Source organism: Amphiprion ocellaris, chromosome 24 (genome assembly GCF_022539595.1).
Source record: "Amphiprion ocellaris isolate individual 3 ecotype Okinawa chromosome 24, ASM2253959v1, whole genome shotgun sequence".
Classification (NCBI taxonomy): domain Eukaryota; kingdom Metazoa; phylum Chordata; class Actinopteri; family Pomacentridae; genus Amphiprion; species Amphiprion ocellaris.
Window position 1 is genome coordinate 7,779,204 of NC_072789.1, and position 21,315 is coordinate 7,800,518.

The 21,315-nt window shown below is 40.6% G+C and overlaps 1 protein-coding gene across 2 annotated transcripts in view; it reads left to right on the forward strand.

The window, feature by feature from the left end:
• mgat5 (alpha-1,6-mannosylglycoprotein 6-beta-N-acetylglucosaminyltransferase) overlaps nt 1-21,315 on the forward strand; it is a 101,500-nt gene that overhangs the window by 15,452 nt on the left and 64,733 nt on the right. For both annotated transcript variants that reach the window (XM_023261507.3, XM_023261508.3), the window contains exon 3: nt 6,580-6,744. In XM_023261507.3, coding sequence (XP_023117275.1) covers nt 6,580-6,744 — 165 coding nt within the window. The remainder of the gene's footprint in view (nt 1-6,579; nt 6,745-21,315) is intronic.

Sequence of the window (21,315 nt, forward strand, 5' to 3'; positions counted from 1 at the left end):
AGTGCACTGCTGGCTTAAGGTCAGAAGTGAAGTTTACCACGCTTTCTTTTGTTGGAATATAAAAATGCTTCCGTTTATTTAAAGATATATGCAAAATGTGGAAACTATATACAAAGTATTGTTAGCAGGCGGCTTTACTTCTAATAAATAACTCAACCGTATCATCTGAGCAGCGTCAAGGAAGTGAAACCTCAACTTCTGGAACTTTATATCTGGTAATAAATAATGTTGATTTCACTGTGCTCTGTCATTAATAACACAGTGTGAAGAATAAGTTTTGTGCTGCCTTAATTCCCCAGACTTATATCAGCCATTCACAGAGGAGTTACTCTAAATCAATTTGGGGGTAACGTGATCCGAGCCCCATCGATAGATTTTCCTGTAATATCAACTAACGTTTCCAGGGAACAGATTCCTGTCCAGTTTGTTTTGTTCCCTTATATGATGGATTGATTTTCACAGTGCTGCAGCAGTCTGCTGACCGGCGTCCAGTGTCACATCAAAATCCATTTCAAGTCCTTGATTAGATAGCGAGGCAGCAGAATGCTTTGTGCCACCAGTGTTTGCCTTGATAAGACTTGCAACGGGTTTAAAGGCAAACTAGATTTCCTCCTTTACTGCTTAAAAATGACCCATAAAATCCTACTGCATGAGTTTAATATCCTGAAAGCTGATTTGGGCCACTTGCTTGCTTTATTAGTGGTGATAATTCCAAGAAACACACCTGTTGAAAAGCAGCTTGCAGTCTGTCTTTTTATACCAAGCCAGATTTAGATACTTTGTGTTAATGCCTGAAAGAATTTAGTGATTTAAGTCTGGTTAAATCACACTATGGCTAATTTTCTCTAACTTAAGAATTAATTAGATATAAATGTGTCAGTTTACTGTAAGTCTGTAGTCTAAAAAACAGCAGAACCACAAGCATATCTTCACTTGACACCTTTTCCAGGACATTTGTCATACCATCTTCTGATAAGGATATGATCTTTCCTGTCTCTCCCCTCCTGAAACTGACCCCTGCAGCCAGGTGTGACGAGCCACCCGACACCGTGTCTTGTTGTTTCTTGTTGTGGATTTTCTTTTGTGGCGTGGAAACATATCACACTTGTGCTCTCTGCTCCGGCCTCCTCCGCAGGGCCGATCTCAGAACTGAGAAGAATCTGGCTGCCTGGGTGTAGTGTAAGCTTACACATATTGCTGTTCTAATCCTGTTCGTCCTCTCTTGGGCGGAAGGTCACCGTGTCTTCCTCCTGTGTCTGTCTGCTCTTTGTTATATTATGTCTGACCAACATGGAGTCTGCTGCCTGGCTGGGTTTAGACTCGCCTTATGGATGACAGTAAACAATGGAGATCACCGATGAATGCCTCGGGCTTATGCTCCTGTGAAATCACTGCTTTTTAATGCTCATTAGCTAAATGAGAAATCCCCAGGTCGTCGTGCATCCAGATTAATTTGACACTGTTGTTAGAAGTGGAGTGAAGTTCAGTGTGTTTACCGCTCGAGGTTTTGTTTTGCCTACTGCATCACCTGCCTAAGAATTATTGAGACAAGCAGAAATGTGCCCCCAGGTGTGCATCGGGTTACCTGGCGGTGTTATTAGTGCACGAGGAGGACAAGCGGAAGCATTATTCACAGGACCATGAGTACCTTTCAAACACACCGGCTAATGAAGGCCTCTGACTCAAAACCTCACATTTAATTATTGCAAAATGTGCAGCGGGTACTTTTTGACGTCTCTCATTTGTTTGCCCTCAGCGTAGAAGATAAAGAAGAGATGCTCCATGCGTAACGGTATATTAGCCACAGATTTTTGTTCATAGGAAAGATTTTTTGAAAAATATTTCTTGCGTGGGAGCTAATCAAGACCTTTATTTTACCAGAGGAGACATATTTCATGAACTGTCAGTTAATTTCTTGAAGGGTTCACAAAGTAAAGATTCTTTTTACTGGGAAAACTTTGGATTCAGTGCCATCCTTTTGGGCATAATAGGAATTATTTGTTATAAATGTACTCATTTTAAGCTTAGATATTTTCCTGTCTCCAATAAAAACAGCATGTAGATATTAATTAAGGTACAAAGTGAGATATTAAACAAGCCAAATCAGTTGTTTTTATATTCAGCTTGATGTCAGCGTACATACAATAAGCTTGTGTTATTCAAGTCAGCATGGGGAATCATTAATTCAATCCTCACCTCTTTTTTTTTCCTGTAATAGCTTTGCAAGACTGCTGTACCAAATCTTGTTGAAAGAAAACTAGACATAATTAAACGCCATCTTGTTGGACATATTAGGCATTATTCTCAATAAATTCACTGATTTTAAGCTTCTGTATCTTTGTATCTATTATTGTGTAGCATGTAGATATTAACTAAGGTGCAGAGTGATGAAACAACCTAGTGAATCTTTGTAATATGGAGCTTGAAATCAATGGACATACAGTAATCCTGTGTTACTCAAGTCAGCATAGGGGAGCATTAACTCAATCCTCACTCCCCCCTCTTTTTTTCTATAATAGCTTGGCAAGGCCGCTGCACCAAAGCTTTCCATTTGGCTTCTTTCTGGTATCACTGTGCCGCTCTCTGTACATCTGCTCCTCCCAGCGCACACAGCTCGTCCAAATCATACAAACGCTCTGGCCTTTCCCTTCCCACGAATCAGGCCGGTGTGCTGTGCCAGGCCTCGTTGTGCCCTTGCCAATCTCTCTGACGTGATGAAAACTGGCGTGTCAAATGCATCACGTTGCGGGGAAAAGTGCCGCTCGTATGTGATAGACAAGTGGCAATTATCACCATCTGAGGAGCGCAAGCATGAGCCTCTCTCGACATACAAGCTGATGTAGGAATGATGCAGTGTACTGTTGGTTTGATGATTATCAGCGAGCTCTTTGCTGATGACAAATATCATCATATTATGTTTCCTGTTCTCCACAATATGAAGCAGCTTGGAACAACTTAAAATTTCTCTGTAAATGTCATTACAGTTGCTGCAGGTTAAAGTATCAGACAAATGCCACGATAAATAAGGCCAAAAAATGCCATGAATTAACAATGTGACAGTGCCATTTTGAATTGATGCCCTATCCCTCTCATTACCGGTCAGCAATCTTCCTGCCCGTTCTACCGTTAGTCGTGTCCTATACAGATAAATGCTCGGGGAGGAAAGATGCCCACGGAAATGCAAAAGAGCCAAATTAAAAAGCAAGGTCACTTCCAAAGATGCGGCGGCTCTGGGTTTACATTTAAATGAGCCTCAAGCTGAGTGCCTCGAATCTCAGAGACTCGTTGTAGAGGGAGATGAAGTGTCCCCGGCCGTGCTTTTTCAGACATCATTGAGCAACGTTCCCCAGACTGCAGGCAGCAGCTTAAATGTCATGCATGTGTTCACTGTAATGGTAAGAATGCTGCTAATAAAAAGAAGCTTTTTTTCATTCAGAATGCAGAACCTCAGAGCTCTGTTAATGAGATACAGAGACATTTAGAAAACCCAAAACATCTGTAATTAATTTCACATTCTCTCTTGAACAGTTTCAAGCCTAATTGTGTTGATACACAATTGGTATATGCAAAAAGTTTTATATCTTAGTGTAATTTTGTGTTTGTGAGTTGGCAGAATTCTGAAAATGGAGACTTCTGTTGCTTGGTTAGGCCACTACTTTGGAAATATCTCAGCAACTCATCGATAGATTGCCCTGAAATTGCAAACAGACATTCATGGTTGTCAGAGGATCTATCACATGATTTTAGCCTTTGACTTTTCCTCTCGTGACACCAAGAGATTGGACTATGTGGCTTTGAGTGAAAAGGCTTTTAATGACATTCCCATCAGCCTCAACTGTATTAAGAGCTTTTAGAAAATTAGCAGACTAACAAGGGTTGAACACTGGGATTTGGAATCATTAAGAAAGTCTGATTTTAATTCTCCTTTGCTCATTTGTGAATTGTATATAATAAACACCTGCTGTCATCTGAATGCCTGCGAAACTGTCTTCCCGTCCCATGATGCATTTGTTTTCATAAAGGAGTCCAGCATTAATCTCAGTTAACCTACTCAGCTGTTGGTAATTGCTTGATTAGCAGGTGGACAGCACGAACTGTATCATTTTTCTCACTATAATCACTGTAAAGGTCCCATATTGTGCTTCTTTTTAGCAAACTGCGCAAAGTCTCTAGCTAAAAATACTGCAAGGATGGTTAATTTCTGCTTGACTGTATATTCCCTGATTTGCGGGCTGTTCTTAATAGGTTGTTTTGCTCTGAGAACCAGTGAGGTGCAGCTGTTCCCGCCCCTTTTAGAAAGAACAAGATGTCAATCACAGTTTGAGCTGGACGACTATCGTTTCATAAATAACACGCGGGTCAAATTCCTACTTGTTAGTAAAGTTGGGAGGCTAACTAGTTTTTGAGGAATTGAGGAATACCAGAAGTAAGCATCTTCATATCTTACACAGCTTTTATTTTACACCTTTATAACAACCACAAAACACAATAAAAATGTGTCTTCACCTTATGGGACCTTGATTGAAGCAAATGTTGCAAAACACTTTACAAGGACAGGACTGCACTCAGCTATTGTTAGAGTAAATATAAACCAGAAAACATATCACTGTCTTTGTGGTTATGGTTGGTTATTTAGCTCTGTGTTTTGGCTGCTAACATTTATCCTTTGTGAGAAGCATTTCACCTGTAAAGAATTCAAGATGACATTGTAGTGACACTACACAAACGGGTTTGCGGTGAAATGTTAATCTGAGTACCACACTCACAGTTACTGTATAATACTGCATTAATATAAAAGGCTTTTGAAAAGGAGTGGTGTACTTTGTTCCACTTGTAGATTAATAGTTGACACAACATACCGAGCTAGTCTTGAGTCAACTAAATCTGCGACAGAAAGAACGTAAACACAATTATGAACACACATTGAGACCTGTGATGCATGTTGGTCAGACAACGTGCGTCATACGTCTCCCAAAGTATGATTATCATCTGCTTCACACCTTCTGTCATGAACCACATCGACACATTGCGTGTGATCACCCTCACAGGCTTTGCTTACGCTAAACCACTACAATCTCTGTTTTGAGTACATCGTGTAATTTGAACGTTGTAGCCTAAATGTCTCCCATCGCGTGCTCACAAAACATCCTTATCAAAGCTTCTGTTGATGCTTCACCTACTGACCATCTATTTCCTGAGTCATAAAATGGAGCTGATCCATAAGGATTTATTAGTATTGAGTCTTCGAAATAATTATTAACTTTTAGCTTCTATGATTGTATGTTTTAGCTCTTTGTTTCTCTCATGTGACAGCAAGCACAACACGCCTACTATCAGTAGCTATTCTACTTATTGGGGCGCATTACTACTGACTAAAGTAGCTCTGCTGAACTTATATCTTTACTTTACGGTGACAGCAACAATGTTCTGCTACTTCTCACACACATCGGGAGAGAGTCGCTCACAAAAGAAGCGAGATGTGGCTGCACTAACATCACCTGTTAAAAAAAAACACAAAAACTATAGTGTTTCCTGTAATCATTTGGTGTATGATAGAGACAGGATGGTACTGAGATCCTTCAGTTAAATAAAAATACTATTATAATACTGCAAATTCCTGCATTGAAATGTAAAGTAAAAGTAAGTGTAGAATAGAATGGAATAAAATAGAATAAAGTAGAATAGAATAGAATAGAATAGAATAGAATAGAATAGAATAGAATAGACACTTTATTGTCAACCAGAACATACAGTAGTTGGTGCACATCATGACTGAAATTTCGATGCAAAAACTCACCATGGGACTGCTAAAAACAAAACAAAAAATTATTCTAAATAAAAAACAATTCCAATACATGTTAAAAAAATATATAAATATATATATATATATATATGTATATATATATATATATATATATATATATATATATATATATATATATATATATATATATATATATATATATATTTATATATATATATATATATATATATAAACATGTATATTTAAATATATACACACACACATAAATATATACATACACATGTATACTTGCACATCATAATACTCATAAAAAATGGCATTAAAAGTAAAAGTACTAAATGCAGAAAAAAATCACCTGTGCCTGTTTTACTGTCATGCAGTATCTTAGATAATCAGTCATGCATTAATGTTAAAGCAAGATTCTTCTGTTGCAGTAACCGTAACTTCCTGATAAGAACCAAAAGAAGATAAACAGAATCAGAATAGTTAAAATACAAACAGCTGCAATGCTAACACACTAAACTAAACATTGCAATCATTGCAAACCAGTTATACATTAACGTCCTAGCACTGTGAGCCACAAGCATGATCATAGTTAGCAATATCCTGCTACTCTATCATGCTTTTGTTGGTGATTTGAAAAGACAGTATTAAAGGATGATTTTGGCAACATGAAGTGAGACTCGAAAAAGACATTAACCACAACACAAAAGTGATTAGATCTGGGATTACTTCATGCATTGGCCCTAAAGCGCTACAAAGCACCTGACAGAGCCTCTCTTGCCAGAAATAATTCCTGAATTTCTCTCCTGCAGACTTGAAGAAGACGCTGGCAGTGCTGCTGGATAACATCATGCTGAGGCTGGGCAAGCTGGAGTCCAAAGTGGAGAACATCTACAACGGCACGGGGGGCAATCTGACCAACGGCACCAGCACCGCCACACCCAGTGCTACAAACTCAGAAAAAGTCAACGTGGCAGGTATGTGCTGCAGCCTTTGTTATTGCTCATGAACAAGTGCTTGTATTCCGAATCAGGGATCGTGTTTCAAAGAACTGAAATATTGTTATTATTGGTTCTCTGCCATTTATAAAGCCAGTAAATAAATCTATCCACAGACTTAGGCTAACAGAAACTTTGTGGTTCAGTGTAAGTAAGCATACAATGGGTGAAAAAGGCTAAAGAAATGAGGTTTAGCTGATTATGGCATTTTTTTCCTTTTTGAAAATAGAGCATTTCTTTAAACCTCTTGAGTGAATAACTTTCCCAAGGCAAACAACTCGCTAAACTTTGCCAGCATTGCATAGCTCACTCCGTGCGCTTTAGTGGACCAGACCGCATCCTTGGACATGATTCAAATAAGGCCTCTGTTCACGCTGCATGACCCTTTTATTAGTTTTCATTGATTTTCCTGCCAGCTTTCAGATGATGAATTCAGCCCAGTTGAGCGAACGCGGTGTTGGTTTTTCTGAGTCCCTGGGAAAAGTGGAGTCTACAGTGCACTCTGAAGCAATATATGCAGAGTTAGATTGGACTGATGGAGACACATTTGAATAAACTCAATTCTAATGTCAGTTAAATTTAGCAAATGACGATGCTACCTTGACTTCAATATTTAAAATAAAGTTGATCTAATAGACATCAGCATATGAAAGTGAGAGATCTTTGTCAATACGATTGACGTCACAAGCAGCTGTCTGAATTTCAGAATGACTCGAAAGGCCTTGTTTCTCCTTTCAGTGCTTTTTTTTTCATATTAACAGAGAACCGCTAATCCCACATCCTTTCTCACATCTGCGTGGCGTCTGTCTGCTTTCTTCTACCTGATGCTAAAACAAACATCTAGTCTCCTTTACTTTGTCTTTGAAAGGCTGCCTTAGAATCTTGCTGTCTGATCCTTTAAAGTGCTTGTCACTCCTCATAATGTACATATTTGAACACCGAAAGAACTTAAAGATAATGTAATCAAACATGTGTACTAAGGGCTTTTAAACGGATATTAATTGTTTAAAATAAATAAATTTACAGTTGTCAGTCAAACTCAAACATTAGTTAATGAAGAGAAAAATAGCAAGACATTTGAGGGACATTATTCAACTTTATTTGATGGACTAAGCAATGAATAAAGTTATCAAGAAAACGATCAGCAGATTAATCACTAATGAAAATAAGTTAGTTGCAACTGTGGTATAAATTTACTAGGTGTTGCATATTAAGCTCACATATTAATCCAGGAAAAACAACAGGAGATAATAATATACTGTAAGTGAATTTGGCTGCCAAGTCTCCTCAGACGTGGTGTACAGGAAAGGATTTTCTGGCAGCAAGTGTCTGCTCTGAGTCCAGCCATTGTGGACGGTAGAAATGAGGCACTTATCTCATATACCATTGTCGAGGCAATCTTGGCTTGAGCGCCTGTGTTCTGGAGCGATAGTAGCCGGACCTGTGACACATGTCAATAAACTCGCACTGCCCCGCTTGCTATAAACCTCCAGCGGTACCCTTGAGAGACAACGTTTGGATCCAGAATGCAGGTCAAGCTGACAAAGCGGCACCCACGTCTCTCTTGGCAATGAACTAAAAGCCCCGGCACTCCAGAGTTTCTATTGGACCATGTCTCCTGTCTTGGAGTGGGTGGCAGGCAGCGCCGTTGCCAGCTCCACTACTGCTCCTCCCTGACTGGAACGCAATTACAGAGATAAGAATCTGGACAGTGAGGGGAACACGCCTGCCTTTCAGAGAGGCTGCTATCAAGATGGAGCTGAGCAGCAGCCCTGGGACTGCACTGTTTCCACCTCCAATGTATAAATTTTCTTAGCCAAGGTCTCAAAGTCAGGCTTGCGAGCAATTTAGCGTAAATTTCAACAAATTTTCCAGAAAATGTGAGTTAATGCATTTTAGCATCCATTGCCGTTGTGTCAGTGTAAGTAGCTAAACTGTTTGTGGTGCTAATTGTACAGTTAAGTGCCAGAATCAGAATCAGATTATTGATCCTCGAGGGGAAACTACTTATGTTACAGTTGCTTCCATTCAAATTCTCATAAGCAGTACAAAAAATATGTCCTCAGAATATAAACAGAAGTAGAAAAAGTATGAGCATAAAGTGTAAAATGTGCATTGTTCTAAGGAAATTAATAAATATTAATGAGTTCTATTCGTTACTGCACATTATTGAGTATTAACTCAAGAAGTGACGTCAAAAGACGAAGACACAATGAGATGACGTAATGAAAAACAGTCAAATCTCAAACAAAAAAACAAGGAAACATGATAGAAATATGACTTCTCTGTTTGTTTCAGTGCCTCCATTTTTCCCCACACTTCCACACATTTTTTTGTTTTGCTTCAATGGATGTTAAAGTCATCTTATGCATTTGCTGAGCCTTGTTCCATGGAAGTTATTTGCATTTTATTGTTGTTGATTTATGAGCATTTCCCTTTCAGCCAGGCCATAAAAAATGTTACGTGACATTTTGAATGGTTTTTTCATACATTTCTTTAATCTGAAATGGAAAACAAATTCGGGAACTTACATGCTATAGTGCGCAGTGACTTACTAACACCATCGTGCTCTTACCTGTCAGGGTTGAAACTGTTCTAAAACCTGTTCATCTCGCTCTTCCTGCCCCCCCCTTTTTTAAAAAAATTCCCTCCTTGTTTTAAATCACATTGCGCAAGTACAGTTGGGGCTGTTTTGAAAGTAAAGCATGAATGAATGTTGCAAATGTTTAGGGATACAAAGTCTCTGATGATTCATGTGCAATGATGTAATTACATTTTCCAAGAATCACAATCTAGTGCCAGCAATACCTGTTTGATGACACGCATGTAACATTCTCTGACTTTGTTGTAGCCAACAGATTGTAAAGTGGGTCTTCAGGAGCTGGACGACACACCCTCTAGTGTCATACTGAGCCTCCTGCTGCTGCTGTGAACTACCAGCTGTGCACACATTGTGGAACACTGCTTCTTTCTTTGTTTTAGTTCTTAGTTCTCTGGGTTCATTGCTTTACATGCAAACTCCATTGTGTGCAGTGCTGTAAAAGCTGCACTGGAAGTTTGAGGAGTTAAAACGCCACGTTGTTATTCGCTGCAATGCCGGCGTCGTCTATTCAGAGGAGCAGCTTCGGCCTTGTGATGCTTTTGCATTTAGCCAAGGACAACAAGCGCAGAAACCCCGCGTAGGATCAAAACAACTCGATCCGGCCTTGGTTGCTGCTTAGCAGGAGGCAGATGGGACCGGGTCCAACAGCAGTCTGCGACGCCTCGTCTTGCCATGTCTCGCTGATGAGGCTAATCAGCCTCCCCCGGCAGCGTTTCATCTGTGGTCTGGCCGGTGGCGTGGAGTCTATATAATCTCCTCCTACACACACATATACAAACACACACTGAGACCCAGGCGTGGAGACAGATGTAATGAACGGTCAGGCGGTGATTTGCAGCCATCTCGCTGGCCCTCGCTCTCTCTCTTTCTCCATTTTGTTCCCTCTGCGATGTATTTCTCCACCCCTTGCTGGTGTTTAAGGTTATCAATGTTCCCTCCATCTCAGCCACACTGATGTTTGGCTGATTTACGGCTCCTTCTTTTTTTTTTTTTTCCATAAACAGAGACGTTTGCGTTCACAGCTCAGGGCATCTTCACTACTTTGTCTCTTTCAGCTATTGATCCGCCGGCATCTCTATTTGCCATTCGCTGTGAAAGATGAGATCCAAGGCCTCAATGTCAACAAAGAAAAGAGACAAGGACAGTGTTTCTGCTGGGGATTGCAGTTGACCTGCTTACTGCAGGATTTCACCGGTCCCTGCATTTTATTTTATTTTTTGGCTGACATTGTTTCTTGTCCAAAACAACTTGGAGGAGAACTTTCTTTGCGGAAAAACTGAATCTATGCATGTAGTGTATTCAATCACCATACAATTACCATTTTAATACTGAAAACTGTCTTGGATTTAGAGCAGAGTCTGTGGGCTCCATTATGTTCTCGAAGGCCTGTTTACTCATTCAGTATACAGATCAATACTAATAAAGTACACACATGCACATAATCCCACTCGCTGCTAATAAGTTGCTGAGAGGTGCTGTCCACTCCCACACACTATGAAACACTCGCATGAATCCTGACACTCATCACCCTGTAGCCTACTGTACAGTGAGTAGCAGCATAATTGAAACCAGAATTTCAATCAATAGTTTCCCAGCTGCAGTGATTTACAGTTTTGTGGTGTGTTTTAATTTCACCCTTGCTCACCTTGATGTTTGGGCACTGCGGCTTTAACAACAACCTTGTAAACAAAGTTGCTAAAAGGTAAAGTTAAATTATTGGTATCCATTTTTCTTTTTCTGCAAGTTTGAATTTCTAATTGTTGATTGTGGCTGATTTGGTTTGGTCTGCGATGACAAATACAATGCTTCCAGCGGCTACTTCACACAGAAAAATTCAATTAATTGACATTATGATTTCTTTACTCCTTTAAGTTAGAAAGCTGAATGTCTTTCGGTCTGTGATAAAACACAGACATCTGAAAACACTCATCGACACTTTGAAGACTAAACTACTAATCAAACACTCAAGAGAATAATTAACAGTGGAAGTTCATTTTTTTGCTTTTCCTTTTTCAGTCGACGTAGAGCCAAGTATTCATTTTATGTGGAACATAAATTGCAGCGTTCTGGCACAGTGATTTAAAACAAAGAGTGAAAAGTTCTTGATGCCAGTCAGATCTGAACCTGCAGACTGGATTTGATGCTTTTGATTTAGAAATCTGAAAGGAAAGTGTTTCTTCCCCCCACCGCCTCCACATCTTGCGCTCACCTGCTCGTCTCAGAGCTCGACTCGGACTGAACCTCTCCAGTACTTTCTCCTCACACATCAACAGGCAACAAGCACAGACAGGTTCCTCCACTGCGACTGTGATTGCATGTGTGCATATTTTCTTTCCCATATGGTAGCCATCGCCGCAAACTGTGCTGTGTACGCGAGTGTAAATTCTCTGCCTGTATCTTGTGCTGTGCTCTCTCAGGTCCCTGAAGATCCCTCCCATATGGAGTGCATCAGATCTCTTATAGCAGCGTTGTAAACAAACGGCAAGAAGCTGCAGACAGCTTTCTGCCTGGCACAGCGCCGCGTAAGAGCCTCAGAGTGCATCCTGAAGCATTGTTGACAGGACTTGTGAGATCATCACACAGCATGTGCTCTATCTTTCACATATTCATGCTTTAATCAGACTGATTCCTGCACTCCTGAAAGCAGAATTGAGAAAACATCCCCTCAGGACACAATATCTGTAATATGTGCAACATATTCAGATGTAAGCCAAATGTGGCCACGTTAGCTCATGTCGTTTACCACAGAGACAGAAAGATAAACTGAGAATATGCACCATTTGCAGCAGCGCCCTGCCTCACAGCCATACAGTTCATATCAGGGATACCAGCTGTATGCTGCTGGACACACAGCAGATTCTCTTTAACATATTTCCGAGATTCTCATTTACTCCCAGGTCATTTTAAACCTTCTTCAACCAGGCAAAGAACAGGAAAGTATAAAAGTAATACTGCTTTGTTTAGGTTGTAATTTCATTGCTTCAGTGCTTCCAATTAGCAGCTGAAAGTCTACTGTTTGACCTTCAGGGTGCTACTGCACCGGTGCTTGGAAAAATAATAGTCCACATACCAGTGAAAGAGCTCTATTGCATCCAGAAAATACCGTTTTATCCAAATAGCAGAAGCAAACGTGCATAATAGATGCTGAATAATTAGAAACTGCATGTCAAGGTCTGTTTTGACTTTAATCACCTTACTTACCCTACCTTACTTCGACCATTTAATGTATCACACAGGTATTAATTTTAGATTAACGTATACAGGTAATTATAGTCACACAAATAAATAAAAATAAAGATGAAGGAGTTACATGACCTTGAAACACTTCGGATACACAAAGCAAGTAAAATCACCACTGAGGTAAAGTCACCTACAAATAATAAGCTGCAATAAACAGGCAAAGGTTAATGTTGCTTATTTCTCTCACTTTAAAGCATTTGAAAACAAATATACCAATGGTCCTTTCATCATGGGGTGAAACCAAAAATGTGCAAGAAAAATCAAGATAGATCTTGTGGTACCCTTTTCCATCCTTAACACCGTTTGGAGATTTATAGTATGAAATCTCAAAATAATACATCGACATATTCTGTTGCAGGTGGATCCTAGTGGACAGAAGAGTGCATTCCTAATTAATAACGTCTCCTGCAAATTCAAATCTTTGCCAGCCAACTGTAGATGAGTTTAGTTCAAATAAAAACTGAATTGAGGCCACTCCAGGGAAGTCCATGTACTGTGAATCCACACGCCAGGTCTCTGATCCCCCACATTCACACTCCGTCTCTATTTTCTACCCTTTTCCGTACAGCCTGGCTCGTCCCCTTGAGGTTGTAGCTGATTGAGAAGGAATGGGTGGGATGGGAGGGAACATCTGGGACTGACGCACCATTGGCTGCAACACGTGCACCCCAGTTTTTCACTCTGTTCAGTGACTGTTTTGCAGGGGCTCGTCTAATTATGGAATTTCAGAAACATTGTGCAATTTCTGGGTGTGTTCAGCACATGGAACCTTTTTCACATTAGGGAAGTCCAGCGTTTGAAACGAAATAAACAAAAACATGCACTAGAATTTCTTGCTTACATTCTTTTCTATTGTATTCTTTCCCTCTCTTCTTTGCCTCGTCTGTCCTCGCTTGCTGCATACTCCGTGGCTTTTTTTCCTCTTTGTATGCTGCACTCTTTCTCCCTCTCTGCATCCTCTGTCCTTCATTGTCTCTTCCTTCTCTGTGCCAGATTTGTTGTGCTGGCTGAAGCCTCTGCCACGGCCTCTCAGGACATATAATCTTTCCTCAATCCTTCTACCAAATATCAACCCTTTCCCCGGGTACAGCTTTGTATTAACACTCTTTTTTGTGATTGGACATGCAAACACCCTTGTACATAATATACACAAACATCCAGCCTCATCTTATATTCACTGCAGAGGGTTTTTCTTCGAGCATGAGTGGCAGGATCCACACCAGCGCGGAGAGCAGTAGGCATATATTTGCACACAGTGACTGATAAGTGTAGAATCTCACACACTTGTTCATAGGCGTGTTAGAAGTGTGTATAGTGTGATGATCTTCTGCATCTACATGGAGCAGCTCGGTGGCTCTAAAGCTGCTTTTCTAATGACAACGCACAATTTTTCTCAGCTCCACTGCAGTGCCTGTGACTTAAACTAAAGCAAACGGAGCAGTTTCTCACTCCTTTGTTTACAGGAAATGCATATGGCGAGCAGGTGGTCCCAAACGTTTCCTTGTTGTGAGCCTTTCAGATAAAAGAGTACATTTCTGTCGAACTAGCGTGTCGCTGTTTTTTTTAGACTCTGCAGACAGATTCTGATTAAGCCTCTCATGGCAATAACGAGTTCTTTGGTGACACAACGCTCAAAGTCCAGCCAGTCTCACAGCCTCAACCAGCAGCTTTCCACCATTTGTTCGAATCAACAGTGGAACATTAGTCATAGCTCTGCAATCAAGGCTCTCTGGCAGCCTCGTGTCCTTGCGCCGCTCTGGTGCAGAATCTGCATCTTCCTCTTGGATATTTTCGGAGAGAACAGTGGGCCGATCAGATCGCCCGAGCACAAAAGAGGGATTGATTACAGCCAGACTTTGCGGTCTGTGCAGCAGAGAAAGGGAGAGAAAGAGGAAACTCAATGTGGGCCGGAGATCGGGGTTACATGGGGAAATTTGGATTTGGTTTATTTGCCTCCAGGACTTTTCTGTGGAACACTTGTGTGGACCAGAGGCAGAGGGAGACATGTGTTTTGACCATCTCCAAACACGTGCCCTTCACACTGGGAAGCCCCTCTGGCGTGTGTTATCCTGCTGTGTGCCTTCAGGTGGCAGGCAGGCCGAGAGGAATACTTTCCAGTGGGCTAATATAATGCTTGGAGATTTCAATCGAACCTTGCTATGTACACAAACAGCTGGGGAGGCAGAGAGCTGCAGATTGCTGATTGTTGATTGGGGCTAAATTTTGGGTCTAACCAGCGTCACGTGACATTTTATCTAATGTTCCTCTAAGATAGGCTGTCATGCAATTTCCTGTTCTGTTTGTGAGCTTTTTTCATGCTCTACTCCTGTCAGATGAGGAGATAAAAATGACAAGCAAGTCCAGTTAAGGCTAATGTTACTCATTAACTGCTCAGATATGGTTAACATTTAATATTAGCATTTGTAACCAAAAGTCTTGTGTCTGTTTAATGTAATTTCCTGTCAAGAAAAAATAACTAGTTGAACAAAAAAATCATTAAAAATCTAAATTTGTCATTTTGAGCTGAACTGTAACTTTTTTCAGGCATTCATTGAATGATTTTCTATCACTTTAGGTACTTTGTCCTCACAGTTTTTTTATTCTAGCTTGTTAAGAATGTCAAAAAAATAAATGCAGGATTAAAATATGGTGTTATTTTTATTTACATATTTAGTCAAAAGGATTTAGATGAACTCACCTAGCCTTACCCTTGCTTTCCAATTGTTTTGCTGATAAATTTTATTGCCTTAGTGACCCCGTTTCTTTCATAATATCACTGTCATCTTGTGCCATTTTTCATTTGCTGCCTGTGATTCCATTGAAATTGCATTTGATTTCCAATTAAAAAAAGTACCTGATGCTGGTATTTAGAGCACACCAGAGGCCAATAACAAACATAAAATGCTGATATTGTGTTGTTGCTATTGTTTGTGATGTTGTAAAGAGACACCAAATTGCTGAACTTAACTAAAGATCTGCATTGAGCACTTGTTTTATTGAACAAAAAGAAAAATGAATGAAAATTTTAATTTGATTGCACTTAACATTCATAAACGTATTGACAACTAAGGTACTGTATCACTCCCTGTTGCCAATTCAGTCGGCCCGTTTAACAGGTCGGTCAGTCGCCAGAACATGCTCATCAAGTATTAAGGAGTCCGTAGATAATTCATGATGTTGGTTATTCAGGATTTCCAACGCCTGGCACAGTGAAGCCACATAAGCCAAAAAAACAGCCAAGCTAAGCTGAACTTATTCTTGTTCCTCCTCATTGATAGTCCCTGATCTCTCCACCTGCACAGCTGTTGATGCTCTGCGGCTGCGGCGTTCATCACCCAGCCTGCCTCCTGTCTAATTGATGAGCCGCCGCTGAGATGTACACACACACACGCACGCACGCACACACACGCACGCACGCACGCACACACACACACACACACACACACACACACACACACACACACACACACACACACACACACACACACAAACTCACACGCCGATACATCTGCTTCTTCTCGCAAAGTGCATCTAAAATTAGTGCGTCTAAGCCAGTGGATCAGAGGACACAGTGACGGGAAAAACTGCACTTTTCACCCTTGGTTTTTTTTTCTGTTTTTCAAGCCCAGCAGCATGTCCATGGTGACATTTTTCTACACGTTATTTACTTCTGTTCATTACTGGAGCATCTCTGTTAACAAATCTGCATTGTTGAGAACCAGCATGCAAACTGTTTTCTCGTATGCTTGTAAATTATGTCACTAATTTGGGTTCCACTGACCAAATTCTGTCATTGAAGCTGGGCCTTGGCAGATTTCACATTATTTGAAGGAAGGTTCTTAGTTTAGAGCGCCTGAGAATTAAATAAATGAGCAATAGGGAGAGCCGGGAAAAGAAAGCGAGCAAAGTACACAAGAAAAAGAATAACACAAAACAGATGTAACATAAACCAGATGTCCGCAATCCAATTCTGGACTTGTCAAATGTCAGAATACCTCATGGACTTGCAGGGACGGAGAGGGGAAAAATAACCTCGTGTGTGTGTGTGTGTGTGTGGACTAGCACATATTGTTCAGAGATGATGCTATTTAAGGGCTATCAGATGGCTAACACTGTGTGCTGGGAGCGAGCTAATGGTGACCTCAGTACTGCGAGAGCCTCTTGGACATCTCATGCAAGTTTGAATGATCTCATCTGTTTTCTGCCTCTGGTTCCCTGAACATTTAATAACACTTCTTAATGTGCCTTTACCTCATTATTTTTAGTTTTATACCCCCGTCCACCCTCAGTTTGGATCATTTTACTTGCTCTGCTACTGCAAATGAACCTCTTTATCGGCTTTCATTTGATAGGGGTTGAAGGCACTTTGTGAACTGTTTGAATACTATATGAATAAGGTTTGTCATTCCATGCAATATTTTTGCCCTGGCTTCTCTGCTCCTGTGCTCACCAGACTGAGATGTGATTTGGTGCTCGGCTTTTCACCTCACATTATCGCTTCAGCGCGTCAGTCACACCTCGTGTCGCCCTATTCAGCATCACACTCTGTGTCAGATAGCAAATGTGCTGCTCCTGCCTCAGTTAGCTGATGTTTGCATGTGAATTTCCCTGGTCAGTAAAAGCTCCACTAATACTCCTTGACAGTCTGCCAGTGGGTGTTGCTCTAACCGTGTCTTTGTGGGTTTTAATGTGAAGCAGCAAGTGATTTGTTGTGAAAATAATGCTTTTCTATGGAACGAGTCATTTTGTCGAACTTCATTGGTGTGGTGGAGGTGAATAACGAGGAAATGGCTCCCTTTGAAACAGCACCACCTCTCCAGTGTTTGATTATGAAGGGAGCTATATTTAGCTCCTCCTTGGCAGCAGCTTCTTCTGCTTGATTAAAGCTAGGAGAAGATTTGCCTGGTGGCGTTGGCTCTTGCTGGCCGACTGGCTGAGTGACAGGGTGAATGATGGGCTGTTTGGTTGGTTGGTCGACTGGTTGGTTGGCAGGCTGATTGAACGGCTGGGTGTATCTGAGGGATACGCAACTGCAACTCACTGTGTCTGTTGTGTGCAGCCCTTTTACCAAACCCCAAGTCACAAGTCAGGTTTGTTTAGGCTGTGCTTTGAGTAAACACAGTGAACACAGCCCCCAGAGTTTGGACCGGTTCTCGTGATGCTTTGGTTGATGTTAACTGGAAGGATAATGCTGCCATGGAGGACGTTAGTCAGCTGTGGGCAAAATTCCAGCCATCTTTTTTTTTTTAAGCATTTATTAGTTTACATTTTGGCCAATGGGCATCATTAAAAGCATGCTGAATTAACTTTTATCAGTTGCTGCTGGTAATGTACCCGTGGATGTAGAAACAACTGTTTTAGACACTGAAGGAAACTTAAGAACAGGATGATTATCGGCCTGGTAGATTAATTTAAAAATGCGATAAGTTATCAGCACAAAGAGATTATTGTTGAAAAGGTTTCTTTTAATTCAAAACATGTAAAACATGAATTATTAAGGGTATTTTGTCAAAGTTTTCCCTTTAGAGTTGAAGGTAGAGATTTCATTTTTATGGCAAATGTATATATAGTTCCAAATGTTTGTTATGTCATATCAGTTCCTGTTTGTAGAATCCTCATAATGTAGATAGATAGCTATCTTCTATACTGAAGAAAACTTGAAAATAAGATGATTCTCTGTCTCAAGTGTTTGGACAGTAAATAACTGCAATCTTCCATGATTTCTCTGCAGGTTAATAAACTTGAATTTTCACTGGAAATCTACATAGTATATTAGCATCCTCCAGAAAATGTAAGTCGCATTAAATGTAATAATGCACACATCAAATAAATGGGTTAAAATTCCTCTCTGGTTCTTAATACACCCCTAAAGTGTTCATTTTTTCCATGTAAATAATCCCTTCCTGCCTCATAATGGCACCATTGCTTCCTCTTGAATGCACAGATCTATCCCTACTTCTTTCTTCACCCACCCCTTTCCTCACACTGCAGCTGGAGCACACCAGCTACAACTGTGCTCAAACACTGTAAAACTACACAATTGCAAGTTGTAATAGTGATGCACTTCCGCCCGGAAACGACAATGATATAGAAATCTCTATCCTGTAAGTAGAAAAGATTGGCTCTTTAGGTTTTTAGGAATTTAAGGAAATGTTGTAACTTCAGTTCCATGGCAAAAAAAGCTCAGGAATGGCGCTGGGTTCTCTTTTTTTCATCCTCTAGCATGTAAAAAAAAGCACCATATGGAAGTGTTAACAAGGCAGAAAACTTAATTTGCACCAGAGGGTGTCTTTGAGATTTGACTGAATATTGACCCCCAAGAAAGAGTGTGAATTCTGACGGCTCAGGGTCCCATAATTACCACCAGAGCAGCAACTAGTACAGTGTAACACAATACCTGCTGGCATGCACCTCATTCTTCTCTCTTTATGCCTCCCATGTAACTTTCCACCTCTAAAACTGAGGATCAGGTACAACCAGGCATCAAGGAAATTCACTTTACTGTGGCCTGTAATAAAAAACAAAAGGTGTTGACATTCAGCATGCTTGGCATTCGTGTTCTGATAAAAGTCTCAGCAGTTCTGGTTGTCTTCTATTTTGTTCCTTTTTGCAAAAAGGAATAACCTTACGTTGATCACAGTATCACAGATAAATTAATTTAACACATGTAACTAACAGAGAACCAGCTTGTCTATCGTCTATCCAGGGAGATTCATGTAAAGGAGACAATGCAGAACACTGTGAAATACATATGTGTGTTCAGTGCAACAGTAAGAAAATGTGAGAACTTAAGGGATCGTCCGATATGTGTTTTCCAGGGCCGATACTGGTGCTGATTGTTGGTTATCAAGAAAGGCCAATATTTGACATTTGGAATGTTTAAACAGCACATGATAGCAGGAACCTGTCATTCATAACTAGACTTCTTCGTTAATAAGGGTGACTGTAGCTGAATGTGTAAAATAGAAATAGGACTGATTAAATTAGGACGCTCTCCTCTGTTTATGTGAGATCCACTGAGATTGATCAGTTTGTCTCTTGCAGTTACATCTGTTGCTCTTCTCTTTTTTTAAAATTTCTGTCACTTTACTGTTGACTAAGGGCCACATCTTAAAGCTTTTTAAATTATTGTTTCAGGTTAATCTGTGGCTGTCTTCTAACTTGGCCGCTAGCAGTTAGTGTAGCCTTAGCTGCTGTGACAGAAGCAAATTTCCTGGTTTGTGGCAACGTCTTGTGTTTCTTGTTCAGGATTAAAAGTTTCTGCTTTAGAGACCTTTCTGAGTGACGACAGACAGAGAGAGGAGGCGGCATCAGACCTGAAGTATTTCATTTAATTTATTGATAATCGGCCAATTAGAAAAAAACAAAAGAACACAATATTTACTAAAATGCGAACTATCAGCCAGGCCAATAATCGGTCTAGCACTATTTCAGCTATACAGAAGGAATGTGAATTTTCAATCAACCAAGAATGAGCTCCCCTTTATAACCAAAGATTATAGCCACTGCAGAATATTTTCTCTGTACTTGCGTCAAAACCTCATACAACCCGGCACGCATTCAAAATCCCCTCTTGCACTTTCTTCAGATAATGAGTGAAGCAGTGGATGGAAACTTGTAGTTTTCCATCTGACTGAGGTTTTTTAGTAGCTTGTCATCATTTCCCTTTTATCTCTCATTCTCCCCTGATATCAACCACAGAGCACAGAGTGTCAGCGGACTTTGTTTTTTCACACTGATCTGAGAAGACGGAGAGAGAGAGAGTTCACCAGTAGAATATCTGTTTATCGCAGCTGCTTATCATTGCAAATAAACCGAATCAACGCTAGAGCCACTTCTCTGCCCACCACCCCCACCGACAGAAGCCAGACCCACCGCTGGAGCTGCTGACTAGCTTCATGCAAACACCTCCATAAACGAATGCACCTTCCTACCTAACAATACCACCAGTGAACTCGTTACATCAGTCTGACGTTTACCTCTGAGCCCTTTATCTATTCTCCCCATAGCCTACTGTTTTGTATTATTTATATTCTGGCTGTAAAGGTCAGCAGTGATGACGTGTGTGTCTCTGAATGGCGATATCAGAAAAGATGATTATATGAAATGGAAGTTTGCATGCGAGCCGTGCATGCTAATCCTACGGTGATACTGGCCTCCTGGGATATTTAAAGCCATGCGGAGTAACTACCTCCCTAAATGCAGCTACACGATGATTTTATTGGAGCTCAGAAGAATAGAGGTTTTACAATCTTGATCTGCTTGCATCGTTGTGGCCTCGACTGGCACAGCTCTGGGCTCTTTGTGGTTTTCGTTGTTATAGAGTTCAGATTACAGAGCCGAAGGTGATTGTGCTGGCTGACAGTCATCCCTGACCACAGAGTATTGGGCAGTCGCCATCTGTCCGTCCAAAGGCTCCCAACATAATGCAACTGATCTAAAGTGCTGAGATTGTACCAGACATAGGAAGACGAAGGACGACTTTGGACTGTGTGACAGCCGTCATTGTGTAACTTTATCTCAGGCCCTACTGTGCGAGATGAGGCTACAGAAAATACTGCTGGCAATCTGCACAGTATCACTTTGAGAGATGAAATCCTTTGGGGACCATAGATGTTTGTACAAAACTAGTTTTTGAGATATTTTAGTGCGGACCAAACTAAAAGTCACTCTTAAACCAAATTCTGTTCTCCTTAATTTCTTTTGGA